Source organism: Diachasma alloeum, unplaced genomic scaffold (genome assembly GCF_001412515.2).
Source record: "Diachasma alloeum isolate Michigan unplaced genomic scaffold, Dall2.0 Dall_scaffold_00300, whole genome shotgun sequence".
NCBI classification, from domain to species: Eukaryota; Metazoa; Arthropoda; class Insecta; order Hymenoptera; family Braconidae; genus Diachasma; species Diachasma alloeum.
Window position 1 is genome coordinate 418,979 of NW_021680439.1, and position 24,538 is coordinate 443,516.

Here is a 24,538-nt window from a genome sequence, read left to right on the forward strand (position 1 = left end):
CTGAAACCCGAAATAACACATGCCGCGCATGAGCATCACCTATTAAAAGAGAATAACAAGGAAGGAAATCTAACCTCCGAATAGTGAATACATGGAATGACTGAAAAATGAAAAGGTGATTTTCGAAGCAGATAAAATGAGCCAAAATCGTATAATTCCTGATAGTGATGAAGAGTTAGGCGGGGGGGGGGGGGCTTCCCCCCCCCCCCCCCCCCCCCTCCGGCCCCAGACTTCATCACGCACTTATCATATAAAATACTATACGCAACACGTGCGGACTGCAGACTCGGGCGGCTGCGCCGCCCTCGTGAGTAACCGCCTGCTTTCCGCACTAGTTGCGTAATGTACTATTCTTTGACACTGCTGCTATGTTCACCTCGTGGCGAAATGTGCATTTTCGCTTCGCTCGGTTAGATCGCAGTTTTCGGGCCCAATGGCATACTAGTATATTGTGTTACTAGTGCGTAAAGTTTCAGTAAAGTTGCTTCTTCTCCCGCACGTGTAACACATCCTATTTTTTGTGGTACCTGCCGAGTTCACTGTTCGAAACGGTAGTGGGGGTAATGTGAATGTTTTTGTGCACAAGTGCGTACATTGATTTCTCGTGCGTAAAGCTTCGCACGAGAAATCATTTTATGCACACTCGTGAACTTTACGGACGCCGTTTGCCGTTAGATAAAAGCATTATCTGACGAATGTACTTATAATCCTCGCCTTCGGCTAGGATTTTAAAGTCACATTCGTCAGATAACACTGTTATCGCCTCATGACGTAATGTACTATTACGAATTTGAATTTCCAGAACAGTGACACTGAATGCGATTTACACTGAGAAAAAGTAAGTTTTTTTAGAAGCACGTCTTTACTTACATCAAGAAACTCGTGGCGTGAAAATTTGCAGGAACAAAATGTCTTGCACTTCGCTACTAAATTAATTCATTTACTAGTTTTTAGCCTCAATTCTAAAATATTCTAATGCAAAAACCACTTGAATCGACTTGAGAACTCGTTTTCTTGATATGAAGCAATTGTCCTCATCTTTCGCACAAGTACAAAATTTCTTGGAGTAAGATTATTTTTCTTAGTGCGAGATATTCTGCGCTTGGTAATTTTTGAGCCATGAATTTCTCGATATAAGTAAGGACGTACTTCTACCCAGAGAGAAATATTCAATAGAAATGACGTATCTTTTCCGTAATTCCGGAGCGAAATGTGATTGCAGGAAATTTTACGGAACTGTCAAGTAATTTTGACCTAAAACTATGGAATTTTTCCAGAGCGTTCTCCTGTGAAAAATTACGATACCGTCACTTAAATTTTCCGAGTCGATTCGGTAATCGGTGAGCGAACTGTGACTTCCGTAATTTTTACTGAACATTTCTCTCCAGGTAAAAAAACTCTCGTCTTCTCAGTGCAGAGGAGAAAAAATGATGAAATCCAATGTAATTTAGCACTGAGTAGCCATATTAGATTGGAAATTCAAATGAATTAAGGAATTCTCGTCTTTATGCTGATTAAAATTCAGGAATGTTACTGAATTTTCAGTGAAGCCTGAAATTTCATGATTTTTTTCCCCCTAATTCGCATTCAGTGTCACTGTCCTGAAAATTAGTAGTCAACTGTCCATGAAATTTCATTTTTTCCTAACACAGAGAGAGAAATATTCAGAAAAAATTACGGAACTCACAATTCACTCACCGATTACGGAATCGAATCAGAAAATTCAAGTGACGGTATCGTAATTTTTCGCAGGAGATTCAGATAAAAATTACGGAATGCTCCGGAAAAATTCCGTGACAGTTCCGCGAAATTTCCTACAACCACATTTCGCTCCGGAATTGCGGAAAAGATACGTAATTTTTACTGAATATTTCTCTCCGTGCAGTGAACGTTTTTTTGGGCTTTTTGAATTTATCTTTCTTCGTCACACTCAATGACTCAACTGAAGTTTACTCATACAACTTCAAACGACAACGCTGAAACGGTCTTTGGTACCGAAGAATTGTCAAGACCATTCGCACGTCCTTGAAGATGAAAACAACTCGTAAAAACTGTACCAGTGGCTCTGGTGAGTTCGAGGTCGAATTGTTCGGCGAATTCCGGTGTAACAATCGATTGATGTACTCCATAATTCACAAAAAAAAATAATGAACCGAGGGAAGAGGAGATTAACGAATATCGAAGGTGTTTACGCGTGGCGAAACGACGAAGCACTGGGTTATTTCGATCGCGAAAAAATCATCAGCTGACGCGTTAAAACGTCGTTTTGAATTTGTTACATTGCGCAACCACTGAGCAGACCGTGAGCTGATGTCTAATTATAAAGATCAGGCCTCAAGAACAGTTGATCAAAGAAATCCCGGCATTCAGTTGCGTGTCGAATGTGCGGGTGAGTACTACACACGCAAACCATTTTTCTGAACATTCTTCTCTTCTTTTTAAAAGGTTTTCTGAGTGATTCTTAAAGACTTCAACAAAAAAAATGTTGATAGACTTCTTCAGAATGGTTATAACATAATCAGGGGATTATCCTGGTGAATATTGATTGTAGAATAAAATATCACGAACACATATTGTCGTCTGAGGTGGAAATTTAGGGGGCTACAATAAAGTCTCTTGACATTTTTTTTTCTTTTAATATTCTGTTAAAAATTCTTGGTTGGAATTCAGTAGCAAAGCGGTAAAACGGTTTAAACGAGACTACTAGAGGAGAGTGGGGCAAAATGAAACAGGGGGGGAAAAAAAATAGTCAAAAAACGAATGTTTGACGTAATTCAAGCAAAAAAAAAATTTCTTCGTGAAAAAAAATCAAAAAAAAATTTCTGCTTGAATTTTTTTCGTGAAAAAAAAATCGAAAAAAAATTTCTTCTGCTTGAATTACGCCAAACATTCGTTTTTTGACTATTTTATTTAAAAAAAACTTTTGAAAAAATTTTTAAAAAATTTCATTACATTTTTTTCGTCAATTTATTTCATTCTTGGGAGTACTGATGAAAATAATAATTTTCCATTCAGTAGAATTTGTCGTAGAACCACTATCAAGATAAATCCGCATTTAGTTCTGTAGCACATTCAAGCCCGATAATTAAAAGTAGATTCTGTCTCAGATATCTCCGAAATGAGTCGGTTTAGGAGAATTGATTAAACACACGTGCAATAGAAACTTTTCCTCGCTTCAAAAAAAGTGTCTAGCCATTTCCTTCTGAATTCGCTCAATTCTCAGAGAAATGCAGTATCTAAAATTTTACGTTTCACTGTTAGAAAAAAATTGAAAGTTCATGGGCAATTTAGGAGTCATTTACTTTCATGAGAGCGATGTTGATTCAATTTCAGCATAGGAAAAAATTACGATATTTCAAATGTTATTGAAAGCCGAGAGTTTCACAATTTTTTGGAATTTTGAATAAGAACTTGCACATTTAGTACAAAATTACGCTGATTTTCTATCATTTCTTATGGAATAATTGAATTGAAGTTCAGTTTCCAGTGAGTTTCATCAAAATTGTTCAAAATTTCGGTAGGACTGTCAATTCATAAGAATTTCCAAGTCTACCAAAAATTAGAAAATCATGCAAAATTAGAAACACAAAATCCATCGATTACCAAACTTCCATTCGGAAGCAAAAAAATTAAGGGGATACGTCGGTGGAATTTAAGTCTTCACTGGGCCTTGGGACCCGGAACAGTTTGTGATATATGACGGATGGGAGTAACTGGGGAAAATCGCTAAGAATCGAAAATCCGATAGATTTTTGCCCCCTATAACCACGAAAGACTTCATTTTATCCTGTTTTTACCTTCAAAATGCTCCTTGCGCCATAATTTTCCTACGATTTTAGCTTTTTTTATTATTAAATGTTCCTTACATTCCAAAGAATAAAGTTGAGCATCCGTTTTATTTTATTCGCAACAGATCATGAATAAATGAATTTCGAATTTCATAAATTTTTCGCGTCTCTTGAGTAGATTCAAATTTGTGAAATTCAAAATTCATTCATTCATGATCTATTGCGAATAAAATGAAATGGATGCTTAACTTTATTCTTTGAAGTGTAAGGAACATTGAAAAAAAAGCTAAAATCGTATGAAAACTACGGCGCAAGGAGCATTTTGAAGGTAAAAACAGGAAAAAATGAAGTTTTTTGTGGTTATACGCGACAAAATCGATCGGCTCCGCGATTTTCCCCAGTTATTTCCAAATTCCGTCATATATCACAAACTGTTCAATGGGTCCCAAGGCCCAGCGAAGACTTTTAAATTTCACCGACGTAGCTTTCTCAAAAATCATTATTAGACTATTTTTGTAGGCAACGAAATCAAGAAAAAAATGTTTGAGGAAATGTAAAAAAAAATGTTCAACGAAACTAAGGCCTGCGTCTCTTGAGTAGATTCAAATTTGTGAAATTCAATATTCATTTATTCATGATCTATTACGAATAAAATTAAATGGAGGCTTAACTTTATTCTTTGAAGTGTAAGGAACATTGAAAAAAAAGCTAAAATCGTATGAAAACTACGGCACAAGGAGCATTTTGAAGGTAAAAACAGGAAAAAATGAAGTTTTTTGTGGTTATACGCGACAAAATCGATCGGCTCCGCGATTTTCCCCAGTTATTTCCAAATTCCGTCATATATCACAAACTGTTCAATGGGTCCCAAGGCCCAGCGAAGACTTTTAAATTTCACCGACGTAGCTTTCTCAAAAATCATTATTAGACTATTTTTGTAGGCAACGAAATCAAGAAAAAAATGTTTGAGGAAATGTAAAAAAAAATGTTCAACGAAACTAAGGCCTGCGTCTCTTGAGTAGATTCAAATTTGTGAAATTCAATATTCATTTATTCATGATCTATTACGAATAAAATTAAATGGAGGCTTAACTTTATTCTTTGAAGTGTAAGGAACATTGAAAAAAAAGCTAAAATCGTATGAAAACTACGGCACAAGGAGCATTTTGAAGGTAAAAACAGGAAAAAATGAAGTTTTTTGTGGTTATACGCGACAAAATCGATCGGCTCCGCGATTTTCCCCAGTTATTTCCAAATTCCGTCATATATCACAAACTGTTCAATGGGTCCCAAGGCCCAGCGAAGACTTTGAAATTTTACAGACGTAGCTTTCTCAAAAATCATTATTAGACTATTTTTGTAGGCAACGAAATCAAGAAAAAAATGTTTGAGGAAATGTAAAGAAAAATGTTCAACGAAACTAAGGCCTGCGTGTCTTATCTTTCGAACGTGATCTTGGTTGTTCTTTTTAAATTTTGATAATCTAAAATGTCCTTCAATTACCATACAGTTTTACATAGCGCTGGAGTCTCCGAAGATTATGATTGTACAATCAAAAAAAGGTTGAAAAAAGCAGAACATTTTCAAAGAACGTTTCTGGATGACGTTGGGAAATAAACCCAATAGCAAGAATTACAAGCTAATAATTGGCTGCATCTAATGACTGGTAGATCATTATTTCTCACAGTAACGAATGGCTGTCAGATCGTTAGTTGAAGTAATAAATTATCCATTTACAATTTCTCATTTTCTAATCTTTGTTAAGAAGAGACAACTGTGAGTTTTATTATGCATTGAAAATCGATTATATATGTCCAAAAACGAATAATTAGTGAAAAAGAATTAATTGTTTATTGGTCGTTTGCCTCGCAGACGCTTCAAGTGTTGTTGTAAACTAGGGTAAACAGGTCAATTTGTGGACGGGGATCAGTTTCTGGACGATTTCAACTTGCCTTGAATATTCCATAAATAAAATCTGTAGTGAAGTGGTAAAACGAGGTAAGTTCACTAACTCTTCGGTGGGTTTTTCGGAAATATCTCCGAAACTGAGGGAGATAGCATAATTTTTGTAATGACCTTTTTCGTAGCTCTCAATTAGCTCGACAAAAAAGATTTCGACAAAAATTTCGCTATCTCCCTTAATTTCAGAGATATTTCCGAAAAACTCCACGAAAAGGTACGTTAACTTACCTCGTTTTACCACTTCACTACAGAAATGAAAATTCGTACCGATTATTTCACCTTTCAATAATATTACTCGTGTATAATCATGTGATCAATTACTTTTTCTATTCATCGACATTTCGTGAATAAAAAAAATACGGCCCAGTCGTCCAGAAATTAGGGGCTTCGGCTGCATTCAACTATTTCTTAATTTAATTATTCTTTGTTTTGTGATTTGCACTTCAAATAACTTTTTTCTGTTAATTAAAACATTGTTGAAGGTATGGAAGCCGTAATAGCCCCATTTACTATTGAGTTAAAAAGTGTGCAGGATTTTTCAAGTTTTCAACATTCTTAAACATCAATATTAATTTTTTCCTTAGAAATATATTATAGACATACCAAATAACCATAAGAAACATGAAGTTGGATTATTATTCATTGCAAGAACAATCTCTGAAGTTGAGCCCCAGGGGCCTATACCTTTCAATCCGATAGTAGGTGATTCTTTTATTTTACATCTTACTACGACACTTGAATTTCCCTTAACCGTCCAGCAATTGGCCTTTTAACCCTACAGAGGCTTTTTTTTTTAATTTGAGAAAAAAAACTGTACAATCGCAATTCCGAGTTAGTTTTTTGAAATTCGACTTTTACACAGCTGATTGTTGTTTTTTATTTAAAAAATTGCACTATTCGTGTAAAATAGCCAGCGAACGATCCTCAAAATAGTTAAAATATATTCTCGATTCTTTCAGGAACATTTTTCTGGCAATTTTACATGATTGGTGCATTTTTTATGGAAAAAAAACGAAATTAGCAGTGGAGGGTCGAATTACAAAAAACTACCTGGTAATTATTAATGTTGACATTTTTTTCAAAAATTAAAAAAAAAATCTCCGTAGCCAAAAAAATTAGCGTTTACGGGGAAAACGAACAATAAACAATTATTTTTTTGCACTAATGATTCGATTTTAGACATATAATCGATATTCAATGTATGAAAAATCACTGCAATAGCCCGCGACTTTGAAAACTCATAGTAGTCTCCCCTTAAAAACGCTCTTCGAAAATCTTCATTTTTTTCCTACTTTTTCTTATTATATAATCACAACATTTAGGCACTCCTGCATGATGTAAAATTCAACGGAAATTGCGATATATTTCAGATATATTCTTTTATTTTACATCCTACTACGACACTCGAATTTCCCTTAACCGTCCAGCAATTGGCCTTTTCACCCTACTGAGGTTTTTGTTTTTTAAAATTTTAGAAAAAAAACTGTACAATCGCAATTACGAGTTAGTTTTTTGAAATTCGACTTTTACACAGCTGATTTTGTTTTTTTTTTATTAAAAAAATTGCACTATTTGTGTAAAATAGCCAGCGAATGATTCTCAAAATAGTTAAAATATATTCTCGATTCTTTCAGAAACATTTTTCTGGCAATTTTACATGATTGGTGCATTTTTTATGGAAAAAAAACGAAATTAGCAGTGGAGGGTCGAATTACAAAAAACTACCTAGTAATTATTAATGTTCATATTTTTTCAAAAATTGGAAAAAAATCTCCGTAGCTCCAAAATTAGCGTCTACAGGACGAATCAACAATAAACAATTATTTTGTTGCACTAATGATTCGTTTATAGACATATATAATCGACCTTCAATGTGTGAAAAATTTCACTGCAATAGCCCGCGACTTTTAAAACTCACAGTAGTCTCCCCTTAAAAACGCTCTTCGAAAATCTTCAGTTTATTCCTACTTTTTCTTACTGTATAATCACAATTTTTATACACTCCTGCGTGATGTAAAATTCAACGGAAATTGTGATATATTTTAGATTATGAAGATGGAAAAACAATGGAGATATCGTCCGCAAGATAATCCACCCGGTCTTTAGGATGAAAATGTTTTCCCCTGAACAACTCACTGCCGAGATATTCCCAAAAAATACACGTCAGTCACTTTTAAACTTCACTCATCTCCCACTACTGCTTCACAAAGAAAAGATGTCAACAAAATCGCCTAACAATGAACTTCCGTCAAGGCTCATCCAGTCTTGGCACTGCCGACTGTCGACGCACTGACGCGTCACGTCACACCGCATGTAAATAAACGCACGTGCCCAGGTGACTCTCCCATCGGCCCGAAATCCTACCTTCCTCATGAGATTCCCCATGTCCTCCACCACCTCTATCGCTCAACTAAACTCGTATCCCCCATATCGCTCCGAACCCATTTTCCAAACTGAACTTGTTTTATATTTATCTCGGAAGCGCATCCGCCTAGAATGGAGCCAATGCACCCCATCTTAAAAATATTCTTTAATACCCAGGCTAAACTCCAAAAGGAGAACAAACCAGCCTCGCCTAAACAACATAAACTCCCGGGTTAAAGGAAACAACGTGAAACAGTTCAACAAAAGATCAAACAAGAGCGGCTACAAACAAACCAGTGAAACGTGAACAGCCGATTTCACAATTTTTTAACGAGGCCATTATCTCGAGATGAGTGATTCCAGGAGGAAATGCAATGGGACACATTTTGTAGGAACATTTTTCAGCTAGAAAAAAGTCTCCTGAACTTTCTATCTCTGTGATAAATCTGTGGAAGCAAAAAAGACAATCCGAAGACATGCATCAGAAGAAAAAGCAGATATTGTATCGTTCAAAGAATGGGATTATCCCGATACATAGTGAGACATGTTAGAAGGGAATGAGAGAAGCCATTCGCTTACAAATTCAGCTACGAAAAAGATTTACTGATGTTTCCGTCTAAAACCCCTCATTTTCGAGATAAATGACGGAAAGCAAAGAATTAATCCCGGAAGCACACATTATTGGAACAAAAAGTCGTCTTCTTTGTTGTGGGGTTTTTGTGTTTCCAGAAACACATGTTTCTGGAAATACAATTATCTTGCAAGTGAATAATTCCGGGAAGAAATGTGCCGTTTGCTTACGAATTTTATTAGCTATGAAAGGAATTTCCTGATGTTTCCACCTAAAATCACTCATTTCCGAGATAAATGAGAGAAAGCAAGAAATGAATCCCAAAAACATTATTAGAACGAAAAATCGTCTCTTCGTGAGTTTCTGAGTTTCTGGAAATACAATTGTCTTGAAAGTGAATAATTCCCACAAGAAAGGTCGTGAGACTGTTTCCTGGAAGATATTTTTCGTCATATCTGCACGGAAAGTTCGATTTTCTTCCCCAAATGATGGGAGGAAAGTGGCTTGTTCCATTCCTCGGATTTATGTTATTTTTGATGATCCTCGGAATGACAACCCACGTTCCTCCCTGCATTTACGAAGAAAAATCGAACTATACCATGCAATTATGACGAAAAAGAGTATGTACCTAAGAAGGAAAACAGGACATTCTAACCCGCAGTAAACACGCGGGTTTTGATGTCCTGTTTTCCTCCCTTGGTGCACAATCTACTATTCTAACAATATGATAGGGGAGAGTAGAGTAAAATCAGCTGTTTTTAACCATTAATAACTCATGATTAGCAGATTGAAATTCGTCAAAATAAAAAATCTATTTTTTCATCTTTCGAAGAATGGTATGATTCCGAACAAGGGCCCATTCTACAAGATAATAAGATAAGCCGTTTGCTTACAAATTTAATCAGCTACGAAAAAGATTTTCTGATGTTTCCTCCTAAAACCACTCATTCCCGAGATAAATGACGGAAAGCAAAGAATGAATAACGAAAACAAACATTATTGGAACAAAAAATCGTCTCTTCATTGGTTTCTGGAAATACAATTGTCTTGAAAGTGAACAATTCCATGAAGAAGGGTCGTGAGACTTTTTGTGGAAGATATATTTTAACATGATGATAGGGGAGAACCGAGTAAAATCAGCTGTTTTTAACTATTAATAACTCAAAATTAGCAGAGTGAAATTCATCAAAATAAAAGGTCGATTTTTTTCATCTTTCTAAGATTGGGATAATTCTGAAAAGCAGCGATTCTACAAGGTAATAAGATAAGCCGTTTGCTGACAAATTTCATTAGCTATGAGAAAGGATTTCCTGATGTTTTCTCCTAAAACCACTCATTTCCGAAACGCATGACGGAAAGTAAAGAATAAATCCCGAAAACAAACATTGGAACAAAAAATCGTCTCTTCATGGGTTTCCGGAAATACAATTGTCTTGGACGTGAATAATTCCATGAAAAAGGGTCGTGAGACTATTCGTGGAAGATATATTCTAACAATATGATAGGGAACAACAGTAAAAGCAGCTGTTTTTAACCACTGATAACTCCAGATTAGCAGAGAGAAATTGGTCAAAATAAAAGGTCGATTTTTTTCATCTTTCTAAGATTGGGATAATTCTGAAAAGCAGCGATTCTACAAGGTAATAAGATAAGCCGTTTGCTGACAAATTTCATTAGCTATGAGAAAGGATTTCCTGATGTTTTCTCCTAAAACCACTCATTTCCGAAACGAATGACGGAAAGTAAAGAATAAATCCCGAAAACAAACATTGGAACAAAAAATCGTCTCTTCATGGGTTTCCGGAAATACAATTGTCTTGGACGTGAATAATTCCATGAAAAAGGGTCGTGAGACTATTCGTGGAAGATATATTCTAACAATATGATAGGGAACAACAGTAAAAGCAGCTGTTTTTAACCACTGATAACTCCAGATTAGCAGAGAGAAATTGGTCAAAATAAAAGGTCGATTTTTTTCATCTTTCTAAGATTGGGATAATTCTGAAAAGCAGCGATTCTACAAGGTAATAAGATAAGCCGTTTGCTGACAAATTTCATTAGCTATGAGACAGGATTTCCTGATGTTTTCTCCTAAAACCACTCATTTCCGAAACGAATGACGGAAAGTAAAGAATAAATCCCGAAAACAAACATTGGAACAAAAAATCGTCTCTTCATGGGTTTCCGGAAATACAATTGTCTTGGACGTGAATAATTCCATGAAAAAGGGTCGTGAGACTATTCGTGGAAGATATATTCTAACAATATGATAGGGAACAACAGTAAAAGCAGCTGTTTTTACCCACTGATAACTCCAGATTAGCAGAGAGAAATTGGTCAAAATAAAAGGTCGATTTTTTCATCTTTCTAAGATTGGGATAATTCTGAAAAGCAGCAATTATACAGGCAATAAGATAAGCCGGTAGGCGGAAAAAATAGACCAGGAAAAAATAGCTCACACACCCAAAACGTGCTAAAACCCACCCGACTTGAAAATTTCCCTTAATCTATTTTTTCTTTCCCTTGGTCTATTTTTCCGGGATTCAGATGAGTCATATGCTTACAAATTTTATCAGCAATGAACAAGATTTTCTGATGTTTCCTCCTAAAACCACTCATTTTGGATTCAGAGAGGAAAAAATGCAGAAATTTGCTATTTCACAGAAAATTTTATGGAATTCCAAATTTTTGGGTAGCAGGAAGACAAGAATTCCTCAAGTCACTTCAACTATCGGTCAAAAAATGGATATTCAGTATTGAATTACGTGGAACCGTCAACTAATTGAAATTTACGACTATAATCAGTTGAATTTCACTGCTTTCTATTGGTTTTTGTAAAATCATTAGAGTAAAACACAGTTTTCATTGATTTTTGCACAAAATTAACAATTTTCAAAGACGAAATTCCATCAAAATTCAGTCAAACGGCCACTTCATAAAAAAAAATCGAAGGCGTGGGCCGGAAATTTCAGAAAAAAAATTTCCACATTACGAACTTCATTAAATGATTTCATAAGAAAATTTCCACATTACGAACTTTATTAAATGATTTTCTTATGAAATCATTTAATGAAGTTCGTAATGACATTTCATCAGATATTTTTCGTTGAACACTTTGTCCTCGACCCACACCTTTTCAGAACAGACGTTCAGCAAAACATAAAAAGTCAATATTCCCAGCGATTCGACCAGAAAATGTCAGCGCAGATTGCTTGTTCTAGATTTCCTCATCTCTACACGATATCTATCATCATTGAAACAGCGAGAAAATTCTTCACGTCTTGTTGGAAATGAAATCATATCAAGAATGACTAATTCCATGAAGAAAGATCACGAGTCTTTTCCCTCAGAACGACTCAATTCTGAAATGAATTCAAAAGCTTTATAACAACATCAAATAATAATTTTTCATCGAAGGTTTTGACAGGCACATTGGTGTTTGAACACGCCCAGTGATCGAATTAATTTACGAATTGATTATAAAACAAATGCTTAATGCAGTAAAATAGTACTCTTGACCTCTTTAAAAACCAATATGATATTCATTTATTCAATGAGATCTTGTCAAACGTTTCCATATTTCTGTTGTTACTGAATCTTGTTCGTTCGATCACTGGCATATGCCCACTCGTATGCGTTTCGAACACTGGACAGTTCTCCCTATTCTCTTAGCATTTCTTATGAAAGTGTAAGAACTACACAAAAAAAAGCAAAGCACAAATCTCAAAAACCCGATTGTTTTCTCTCAAGAAAACATACAAAATCGATTTTCACATCTTGTTAAAACTACAATTGGCTTGGGAACATGCGATTCGACAAAAAAAATGTCAAAAGACAATTTTTTCCGTCATCTACAAAGAAGGTCCCTAGACATTTCCTCCAAAAACACTTCCTCTCAACGATAACCTTAAAATTCAAAAAGATATCAACCTCAAAGTACTTCGTTCTACACATGACAGTCCACTCCAAAATAATGTGGGCTATAGTTTCTAAAGTGATCGAACTGATTTATATATTTATCATAGAACGAATGCTTAATGCATTGAAATGGAACTCTTATTCTCTTTAAAAAACAATATGAGGTTCATAAATTCACTGAATACTGAATCACTCTTATCGTTTCGAATACTGGACAGTTAATATTATTCTCTTGACATTTCTCACGCTACATATTTTCGAGGTAACTACACAAAAAAGCAACGAACAGATCTCAAAAGCAATCAACAAAACATACAAAATCGATTGTCACATCTTGTTAAAACTACAATTGCCTTGGGGACAGGCGATTCGACGAGCAACTGTCAAAAGACAATTTTGTTGGAAACGTCATCTACAAACAAGATCTCTAGACATTTTCTCCAAAACCCCCTTTTTCCTACAACTCCAAAATTTCAAAAATATGAACCTCGACTTACTACGTTCCACACATGCCACTTCATTTCAGAATAATGTGTGCTATAGCTTGTAAAGTGATCGAACGAATTTAGATATTTACCACAGAACAAATTCGTAATGCAGTGAAATGGAATACATATCCTCTTTAAGAAAACAATATAAGACTCATAAATTCACTGAATACTGAATCTTATTCGTTCGATCACTGCCTACTCTCATTCGTTCCCACCACTGGACAGTTCACCCTATTCTCTTCAAAATTCACACAAAACTGCATAAAAAAACAAAGAACAGATCTCAAAAGCCATCACTAAAACATACAAAATCGATTGTCACATCTTGTTAAAACTACGATTGCCTTTGGGACAGGCGATTCGACGAGCAACTCTCAAAAGACAATTTTGTTGGAAACGTCATCTACAAACAAGATCTCTAGACATTTTCTCCAAAATCCCCTTTTTCCTACAACTCCAAAATTTCAAAAATATGAACCTCGATTTACTACGTTCCACACATGCCACATCATTTCAGAATAATGTGTGCTATAGCTTCTAAAGTGATCGAACGAATTTAGATATTTACCACAGAACAAATTCGTAATGCAGTGAAATGGAATACATATCCTCTTTAAGAAAACAATATAAGACTCATAAATTCACTGAATACTGAATCTTATTCATTCGATCACTGCCTACTCTCATTCGTTCCCACCACTGGACAGTTCACCCTATTCTCTTCAAAATTCACCCAAAACTGCATAAAAAAACAAAGAACAGATCTCAAAAGCCATCACTAAAACATACAAAATCGATTGTCACATCTTGTTAAAACTACGATTGCCTTTGGGACAGGTGATTCGACGAAAAACTGTCAAAAGACAATTTCGTTGGAAACGTCTACAAACAAGATCTCTAGACATTTCCTCCAAAACTCCCTTTTCCCAACAACTCCAAAACTTAAAAAATATGAGACTCAAGTTACTACGTTCCACACATGCCACTTCACTCCAAATAATGTGGGACGTGTCTTCTAATTAGCATCAGTCTCAATCTCCATATTACATCGAAGGACAGAGAGATCTCGTTCTGCACTGTCCACTGTTCTCGCCTGAAACTTTATAAGGAAGCGTCCGTGACAGACGAAGACCAGAGTGACTCATTCCCATCCGTAAAGAAGCCCTGCCCAATTACTGAACAGAACAGAACGAGGTGAACTAATTCTCCATGACTTTCGTTCCAATTTCCCCCCAGTTGTCAGTGAGCGGCAATAAAAATTCATCATTCCTTAATTCGCCGTTGACAATTGTCAAGAATGAGTGGAGAGTCACTTCCACGGAGAAGTGCAATCCTCAGGGTTTCTAATATTAGAAGAGTCGATCGTCTCTCGCTCACATTTACGAAACACGTATGAATGTGACTGAACACAAGTACAGCTGAACCCACAGATTGTAACACAGGACAAATGTCTTCTAACACTCACCTCTTTTTAATGTCCAAAACACTCGGAGAAACTGCGGGAGTCAAACCAAAAGGGCTGGGGCCAAATGGTGGATGGGCTTTGGATGAGTTTTGTTTTTCGTGAAAGTTATTTAGGCAAGGGGATTCCACGGTGACGGAATCATTGTTCACGGGGCTTCGTACAACACTTGTATTGCCGCAACGCGCACTGTACTATCGGTACACCGCGCACGCTCTTGGAAACGGTGGGGTTTTGGTCGTGGACGTGCATGAGGAATTCAGAGGGGGTATCACCAACTATGGTATAGAGTATAGTTGGGTGGGAGGTGGGGGGGACATTTGAAAGGGAACTGGGGAGAGTGGCGTCATCTGAAGGACGCCTGTTGATGCCTCGGGGTACTGAAGGGAGTGATAAGGGGGGACTGATACCGACTAGGGTCGGGAGAAAAGATTAGGGGGTTTTGGGGGGATTGGGGTCTGAGAGGGGGATTACAGCCCTCGGACTCTTCAATAAGTACTTTTTGCGAGGGGCTATTCACGACATAATTGAGTGACACCGTGATTTCGAAATGACGGCGATTCAGGGTGATTTCATGATTTCGAATGCTTTCATTGATTCGAAATCAGTGATTCCAGAAAAATAAAGTTGGTAAATGATAGACGTGGGGCAAAACTGTTTGTGTCAAACTATAAAAATCAAAACTGCACGGAGAGAAATGTTCAGTAAAAATTACGGAACTCACAATTCACTCACCGATTACGGAATCGACTCAGAAAATTTGAGTGACGGTATCGTAATTTTTCACAGGAGATTCAGATAAAAATTACGGAACACTTCGGAAAAAGTGCGTGACAGTTCCGTAAAATTGCCTACAAACTCATTTCGCTCCGGAATTACGGGAAAGATACATCATTTTTATTGAATATTTCTCTTCGTGTGGTAATAATATAATAAATTGATTTCAGTGATTTCGGAAAAAATTATTTCGGTGATTTCGAATGATTTCATTAATTCGAAATCAGTGATTCCAGAAAAATAAAGTTGGTAAATGATAGACGTGGGGCAAAACTGTTTGTGTCAAACTATAAAAATCAAAACTGCACGGAGAGAAATGTTCAGTAAAAATTACGGAACTCACAATTCACTCACCGATTACGGAATCGACTCAGAAAATTTGAGTGACGGTATCGTAATTTTTCACAGCAAATTCAGATAAAAATTACGGAACTCACAATTCACTCACCGATTACGGAATCGACTCAGAAAATTTGAGTGACGGTATCGTAATTTTTCACAGCAAATTCAGATAAAAATTACGGAACTCACAATTCACTCACCGATTACGGAATCGACTCAGAAAATTTGAGTGACGGTATCGTAATTTTTCACAGCAAATTCAGATAAAAATTACGGAACGCTCCGGAAAAAGTCCGTGACAGTTCCGTAAAATTGCCTACAAACTCATTTCCCTCCGGAATTACGGGAAAGATACGTCATTTTTATTGAATATTTCTCTTCGTGTGGTAATAATATAATAAATTGATTTCAGTGATTTCGGAAAAAATTATTTCGGTGATTTCGAATGATTTCATTAATTCGAAATCAGTGATTCCAGAAAAATAAAGTTGGTAAATGATAGACGTGGGGCAAAACTGTTTGTGTCAAACTATAAAAATCAAAACTGCACGGAGAGAAATGTTCAGTAAAAATTACGGAACTCACAATTCACTCACCGATTACGGAATCGACTCAGAAAATTTGAGTGACGGTATCGTAATTTTTCACAGGAGATTCAGATAAAAATTACGGAACGCTCCGGAAAAAATCCGTGACAGTTCCGTAAAATTGCCTACAAACTCATTTCGCTCCGGAATTACGGAAAAGATACGTCATTTTTATTGAATATTTCTCTTCGTGTGGTAATAATATAATAAATTGATTTCAGTGATTTCGGAAAAAATTATTTCGGTGATTTCGAATGATTTCATTAATTCGAAATCAGTGATTCCAGAAAAATAAAGTTGGTAAATGATAGACGTGGGGCAAAACTGTTTGTGTCAAACTATAAAAATCAAAACTGCACGGAGAGAAATGTTCAGTAAAAATTACGGAACTCACAATTCACTCACCGATTACGGAATCGACTCAGAAAATTTGAGTGACGGTATCGTAATTTTTCACAGGAGATTCAGATAAAAATTACGGAACACTTCGGAAAAAGTGCGTGACAGTTCCGTAAAATTGCCTACAAACTCATTTCGCTCCGGAATTACGGGAAAGATACATCATTTTTATTGAATATTTCTCTTCGTGTGGTAATAATATAATAAATTGATTTCAGTGATTTCGGAAAAAATTATTTCGGTGATTTCGAATGATCTCATTAATTCGAAATCAGTGATTCCAGAAAAATAGAGTTGATAAATGATAGATGTGGGGCAAAACTGTTAGTGTCAAACTATAAAAATCAAAACTGCACGGAGAGAAATGTTCAGTAAAAATTACGGAACTCACAATTCACTCACCGATTACGGAATCGACTCAGAAAATTTGAGTGACGGTATCGTAATTTTTCACTGGAGATTCAGATAAAAATTACGGAACGCTCCGGAAAAAATCCGTGACAGTTCCGTAAAATTGCCTACAAACTTATTTCGCTCCGGAATTACGGAAAAGATACGTCATTTTTATTGAATATTTCTCTCCGTGTGGTAATAATATAATAAATTGATTTCAGTGATTTCGGAAAAAATTATTTCGGTGATTTCGAATGATTTCATTAATTCGAAATCAGTGATTCCAGAAAAATAAAGTTGGTAAATGATAGACGTGGGGCAAAATTGTTTGTGTCAAACTATAAAAATCAAAACTGGTAATAATAAATGGAGAATAATAACGAATTCGTTGATTCAACTCCGCCAATCTTGAGCTAATGACGATGAAAAACCGTCAATTTTACCATTTTACTATGGCAATAAGCACAGCATTTTATTATAATCGTTGGCAGGAATGTCAATTTCAAAATGACGAATTACTTGCACGGTTCGTAGTACACCGGTGTGCCACTGATTTCGGTGATTTCATTGTTTTCAGACGATTTCACGTTATTTCGGAGAGCTAAAATCATTTGATTCCACGTGATTTTGGTGATTTCACGTGATTTTGGAGTGATTTCGGAATGATTTCATGCCAGAGTAGCGCCGTGATCTTGGGAGTGAGTAGCCGCTCGACCTTTTGCATCCGAAGGGAAGCATTGTAATCGTTTCAATCTAAGTTTTCGATTTTTCGTGTTATATCGACCCATTATGATCCAAAAAGTCAAGAAATGCAATTTTTAGACCGTACGAATGACACGAAGTATTGTATGTCACACGGCGATAAAATCATTAATTGACTCATGTGATTATAATCTTCGCTTTTGACTCGGATTATAAAGTCGCATTCGTCAGATAATACTTTTATCGCCGTGTGACATATAATATTTCATGCCGTTCAGCCCGAAAATCGCGATCAATAGAATGTCATAACAGTGACATAAATTGCATTTTCGCACTGCACGGAGAGAAATGCTCAGTAAAAATTACGGAACTCACAATTCGCTCACCAATTACGGAATCGACTCGGAAAATTTAAGTGGCGGTATCGTAATTTTTCACCGGAGATTCAGATAAAAATGACGAAACGCTGTGGAAAAATTCCGTGACAGTTCCGTAAAATTTCCTACAACCACATTTCACTTCGGAATTTCGGAAAAGATACCTAATTTTTATTGAATATTTCTCTGCGTGTGGATGGATCATAATGGGTCGATCTAACCGAAAAAAAATCCAAAACTTGAATTTGAACAATCACAAGCTGTCATTCTGAAGCAAAAAGCCCAAGTCTTTTCAGATCAGAATTCGACTGACGTTGGTCGCCGCCAATTACAGTCCCCGGGAACCGCCCCGCATATCAACAAGGATTGCCTAATAAGAATTCACTCCCAATTATTTGTTTTGTACCCGAACGCATTTCTCAAGGTCAATGCCCTCCCGGTAGATGCCGATAACTCGAACTGTTCAGTATTCCTGATCCAAAAAGTCAACTGAAAATCCCCCGACATGAATGTATTTTTACAGTGCTCCAGGACGACGATCTCGTTTTATTTATAGAGAATACATATGCAAGACAGTTAAAGTCTGTCAGGCAGCGGATGGAAAAGAGTAAAAGTCATACTTGAAGGGTCGAAAGAGCCGAGGGAACGAGTATGAGAGGAAATAGCCAAACACGAGACCATAACTGCCTAAAAATGCTGGCAAAGGGGGAGAGGAGGTGGCGACGAGAAGAAGGAGGACGAGTTTGGGGCTCGTGATGACACGTTTGGGAACACAAAGATGAATAAAGATAGAGGAAATAAAAATAGTAAAGATATGAAACTGCAAAAAATATGGAGAAAACGATGAGTCAGCAGAATTCCTGAGAGACTTTTTGTTAAGTATCTCCGAATTTAATGGAGGCGCAGAAATTTTCATAAAAACTTTTTTGTGGAGAGGAATAAGAGCTTGAAAAAAGGCCTGCGTAAACATTTCGTTATTCTGTTTAGTTTTCTGCATATTCTCCAGAAGTTGATCTCCAGACAAATTGAAGGGGGAGAAAGGGGAAAAGGAATCTTCTTTACTTTTCAATATCTTCTAGGCAAACGATGCAATTTTACTAAATTTGATCTCATTTTAAAGCTTGAGAAAAAATATTGGAAATTACGTCATATTCAGATAATTTCACTCTGGCGATATTGAGTTATTGATGATTGAAAATGCTCCGAAAACTGATTGACTTTGGAAGAAAAGATAAAATGGACCTTGTTTAATTCTTCATATCATCTAGACAAATGAAGTGATTTGGATGGGTTTCATTTCATTTTAAAGCTCAAGAAAATATCTCAGAATTGACGTCAAATGGAGGTAATTTCACTCTGGCGATGTTGAGTTATTGATGATTGAAAATGCCCCAAAGACTGATTGACTTTGGAAGAAAAGATAAAATGGACCTTGTTTAATTTTTCATATCATCTAGACAAATTATGTGATTTGGATGGGTTTCATTTCATTTTAAAGCTCAAGAAAATATCTTAGAATTGACGTAAAATTGAGGTAATTTCACTCTGCCGATGTTGAGTTATTGACGAATGAAAATCCTTAAAAAAATGATAATTTTGGGAGGAAAAACAAAATGGGTCTTGTTTAATCCTCAATATCTTCTAGACAAATGGTGGGACTTAAACGAATTCAATATAATTCTGAAGCTTGGAAAAATATCTTCAAAATGGTGAGAAAAATAGAGAACTTCACTCAGCCAATCTCGAGATATTGACGATCAAATTTTACCCCAGTCACTCCTATTCGTTGTACCACGTAATACTAGACTAATTTAATTCATTTGAGTATTAATAAATCAAATTACCTTTTTTCCTGGAGACATTGTGGGCGGCGAGTTGTGCAGAGATGCTGTGATTTCCCTTAAAATCACTCTGGTCCCTTCTCTAATTCCCACAGGACTCTTGCTCAGTCTCGTTGGACTCGACATGCTCAGAAAAAATGTAACACCTTTTGAATTCCACTGGAAACGCAATAGCCACTGGCAAAACACGAGATAAATCCACTAATTTGCACTGATATTTCTCACAAAGTGTCGATGATGTTCACTTTGTCGATGTTGACGTGAATGTGGTACGAGTTTCACTGGAAATCTCGAGGTTTTTCCCGAGTGAAAACAGCGGAGAATATTCACGACGCTGGGAGAGCGATTTCTCCAACGGCTTTCTGAGGTTTCGTCGTTTGACAAGTTGAATGCAAAACAAATGAGCCAATCGGAGAGCTGGAGCGGTTGCAACGGTTGGGGTGGGGGGATTCGTGGCGCTGAGGGGCAGTTCTGCGCGGTCGGTAGAGTAGAATGGCGGGGGAGAGGTTTGCGAAGGTCGGTTAGGGGTGGGAACCGGTTTGAAGAGACGGCGGAAAATCAGGAAATGATGAATGAAAATCTTACGGCCGGCGTGTGATCTTTGGGAGAACTACTTACGAGGTTTTGGGAAAGAACTTGAGATTGGAGAGGGTGCGGTAAAATGCACACTTTTCACTTTTTTTTTAAATGTTCAGGACTTGTTGAATTGTTCATGAAATGGAATAATTTTATTTTTCAATAGAAAGAACAATGATTCGTCTTTGTGATGAGCTTAGACTGAGCGCAATTGATAAATCTGTTTCTGAGTTATGACTATTTTTTAAAAAGTCGAGTGTCCATTTTACCCCATTCTCCACTAGAACGTTTTTAGGCGCTCTAAGAGTTTGCTTTGTCCATTGGAAATTGCAAATTGCGGGTATGAATTAATTTGGAGAGATGTGGAAATTTCATGAGGGAAGAATACCATTTTTGTGAATTGGTCAATAAACTTTTTCATCTTGAGAGTCACTAGTTACTAATCACAATATTTATCGGAATTTTTGATTACTTTTCCGAAGATTTTTCAGTTCGATGAGCGGAATAGATATTTCCTCTAGATTTCCAGAATGAAAAGGTCTATTGTCTTGGGAAGGAGTCTTTTGAGAGTAAAATGTGAAAATATTTCTTGTGTAGTCGATTCAATTTTGAATGGAAAAGTCTTCATTGTATTTTAATATCTCTTGTTATCAGGATAATTTAATGTTCAAAATTGCAGAAATTGCAAATTGTGAATATGGATTCGCTTGGAAAGATGTAGAAATTTGATGAGGGAAGAATACCATTTTTATGAATTGCTAAATTATCTTGTGATGGAGTCTGTTGAGAGTAAAATGTGAAATAATTTCTTGTGTAGCCGATTTAATTTTCAAATAAAAAGTCTTGGGCCCGGTTGCACCAAGTCCTATCATCCAAATAAATCCTGGGGTAAAATTTATCGTAGGGGTCATTATTTTTCAATATTTGACCGGAAGAATAATTTTTTATTTAGCCTGTAGCCCCATTTGAATTAACACTGATTGAACCTTGGGATCAAATTTTATTTTTTGTTCCTGGGCTAAATTTGCGATACTCTCTCGGGTAAAATAATCCATCGAACATCCAAATTTACTTTTTTTCTTATCTGACGTTTTCATTACCCGGAGCTGGTGCAACCGGGCCTTGATTTTATTTTAATATCACAGGTTATTAGATAATTTAATATTCAAAATTGTAGAAATTGCAAATTGTGGATATGGATTCACTCGGAAAGATGTAGAAATTTGATGAGGGAAGAATACCATTTTTATGAATTGCTAGATTATCTTGTGATGGAGTCTGTTGAGAGTAAAATGTGAAACAATTTCTTGTGTAGGGGATTTAATTTTCAAATAAAAAGTCTTGGGCCCGGTTGCACAAAGCCCTATCATCCAAATAAACCCTAGGGTAAAATTTATCCTCGGGGTAAATTATATCGTAGGGGTCATAAATTTTCAATATTTGACCGGAAGAATCATTTTTTATTTAGCCTGTAGCCCCATTTGAATTAACACTGATTGAACCTTGGGATCAAATTTTATTTTTTGTTCCTGGGTTAAATTTGTGATACTCTCTCGGGTAAAATAATCCATCGAACATCCAAATTTACTTTTTTTCTTATCTGACGTTTTCATTACCCGGAGCTGGTGCAACCGGGCCTTGATTTTATTTCAATATCACAGGTTATTAGATGATTGAATATTCAAAATTGTAGAAATTGAAAATTATGGATATGGATTCGCTCGGAAAGATGTAGAAATTTTATGGGAGAAGAATACCACTTTTATGAATTGTTAAATTAGCTTGGGAAGGAGTCTCTTGGGAGAAAAATATAAAAACATTTTTTGTATAGCCAACTAAATTATAACTGAAATAGTTCTTCCACGTGTTCTCCAATATCAGTCAGGCTATCGAAATAGTTTCGATGGAATTGGAGTAAATGGAATTTTTGTTCATTGTTCAATTATCTGGGAAGGAGTTGATTGTTAATTAATTGGACTACAATGTTGGGAGACTTTTTGTAGCCAATGGAATTTTGAATAGCAAAGATCTAGTATTTTGTGAGGAATCTTTGAGATTACTTCAATATATTTTAAATAGATTCAAGTTCTTTAGATTTTTAAAGGCCATTTTTAAGTGGAAGTTTGAGGTCGTATTGAAATTTTTATTTCTAACTGTAAATTTCAAATTAGAACAAAAGATAGAACAGAAAGTTTCGTTAATTGTTAAATAATGCCGGAGTGGCTGATAATGCTCTGTCCATTAAATTTCGAATAAAAAGTCTTTATTTCATCGTCATGACTTGTTATTGAACTATTTTGATATTCAACATTTTTAACTGAAAATTGTCGGTATAAATTCATTTCGAAGAATGTAAAAACGTAATGAGGGAAGGATAACATTTTTATGAATTCTTTAATTATCTTGGGAACAAAATGTGAAGACTTCTTGTGTATCCAACGGAGTTTTGAATAGTTAAGATCTAATATTTTGTGATGAGTATTTGGGATAATTTTCATATCTATTAAATAGATTGAAGTTTTTTAGTTTTTGAGGCAATTTTCAAGTGGAAGTTCGAAGTGTTGTTGAAGATTTTATTTCTGACCCTAAACTCCAAATTATGCGAGTAGATGCAATCGTGAAATTGTAAAACGCAAACTTTTGTTAATTGTTGAATCATTGCGGAGAGTCGTTGAGTAAAAAAATCTTCTTTTTATTTCAATATTACGTATTATCGACATAATTTGATATTGAATATCAGATAAAAGGCAAATAATCGTTCTGACATCTGAGGCTATCATTTTAAATATTTCATAAAAAAATTTGTGCAAAAAACCACAAAAAGGTGTTATAATTTAATTAAAAAGCGAATAATAATAAATCATGTCATTAGTGTAAAGACATGCTTAAGTGAATTTAAAACGTATAAAACTCCGAATTTTTTTTTGCATTTTTATTGTCAATCGCATCTTACAAATTGTATGTATAAATTCTATCATCTCTCATCATCCTCACTCGTTATTCCCAACTCCATACTGGGTAATTTGTTAACTATAACTGATATTTTCACTCTCAACAATTCGATGGGACACTCATCAAAGTCAATATATATTCATATTCAATTCTCCTATATTCATTCTCACACTTATGACGAAAAATAACATAGGATTATGTACACTCTCGATGATTACCATTTACCCGTGAACAATCACGGAATTTATCAAATGCCAGTAATGAATATTTTAATATAAAAGAAAATACTATGTACAACACTCAGTCCTTATTCAATAGATAAAAAAGTATAAGGAGCACTTTATTTAAGGCACTAAATTACGGTTTGATATTCTGATGATTCTGTTCTTTTTTTTTTTTCATGAAGTGAAGTCCGAAGGAATGAAGCCCTAACGTGTGGATTGATCACAGAAAAGTGTACTGAAAATTTTCGCCCTATTTCATTTTCCTATTAGTCAATCTCAATTTATTGAACTATTTGTTTTACTAATTTCAGAGAAAACTCTAAAAATTCCCGGCTTATTTTGCAAATATCTCGTGAACCGTTAGGTTTATCGAGAAACGTCAGAAGATTCTTTTTGTAGCCCACAAAATTCTCCACAAAAATGTCCATAAACATTTTTTCCCAAACCAAATAGTTTCTGAGATACAAATATACTTAATAAAAACTCAACTTTGAGTTGAATAACCTACATACATTTCTTACTTCGCAAATATCTCCGAAACCAATAGGTTTACAAAAAAATGTCAAAAGACTTTTTTTGCAGCCCTTTAAATTCCCCACAAAAAACTCTTCTACAATTTTCCCTTAAACCTACTTCCTCCGAAGATATCGTCGAAAAACACCTCATAAAATTTTTGAATTCATCTCTTATCTCCACTCCATCGAGAATTATCTACCCACTGACAATATTTTAACATTTCGTAACTAACGAACAGATCAAAAAAGATCTACATTCGAGTCCATAAACCTCCCCCTCCCATTGCTTCAAGCAAC

At 35.6% G+C, this 24,538-nt stretch overlaps 1 protein-coding gene across 2 annotated transcripts in view; it reads right to left on the bottom strand.

Annotated features, from left to right (window-relative positions):
• Window positions 1-20,336, bottom strand: part of LOC107039498 (transforming acidic coiled-coil-containing protein 3) — a 28,733-nt gene extending 8,397 nt beyond the window's left edge. Inside the window, exon 1 of one of the 2 annotated variants that reach the window (XM_015259134.1) lies at window positions 19,978-20,336. In XM_015259134.1, the coding sequence (XP_015114620.1) occupies window positions 19,978-20,100 (123 nt within the window). In that variant the 5' untranslated portion in view covers window positions 20,101-20,336. Of the gene's footprint in view, window positions 1-2,057; window positions 2,200-19,977 lie in introns of those variants that run through there. The other variant, XM_015259135.1, reaches the window with a different exon arrangement.
• Between the last annotated feature and the right edge of the window lie 4,202 nt (window positions 20,337-24,538).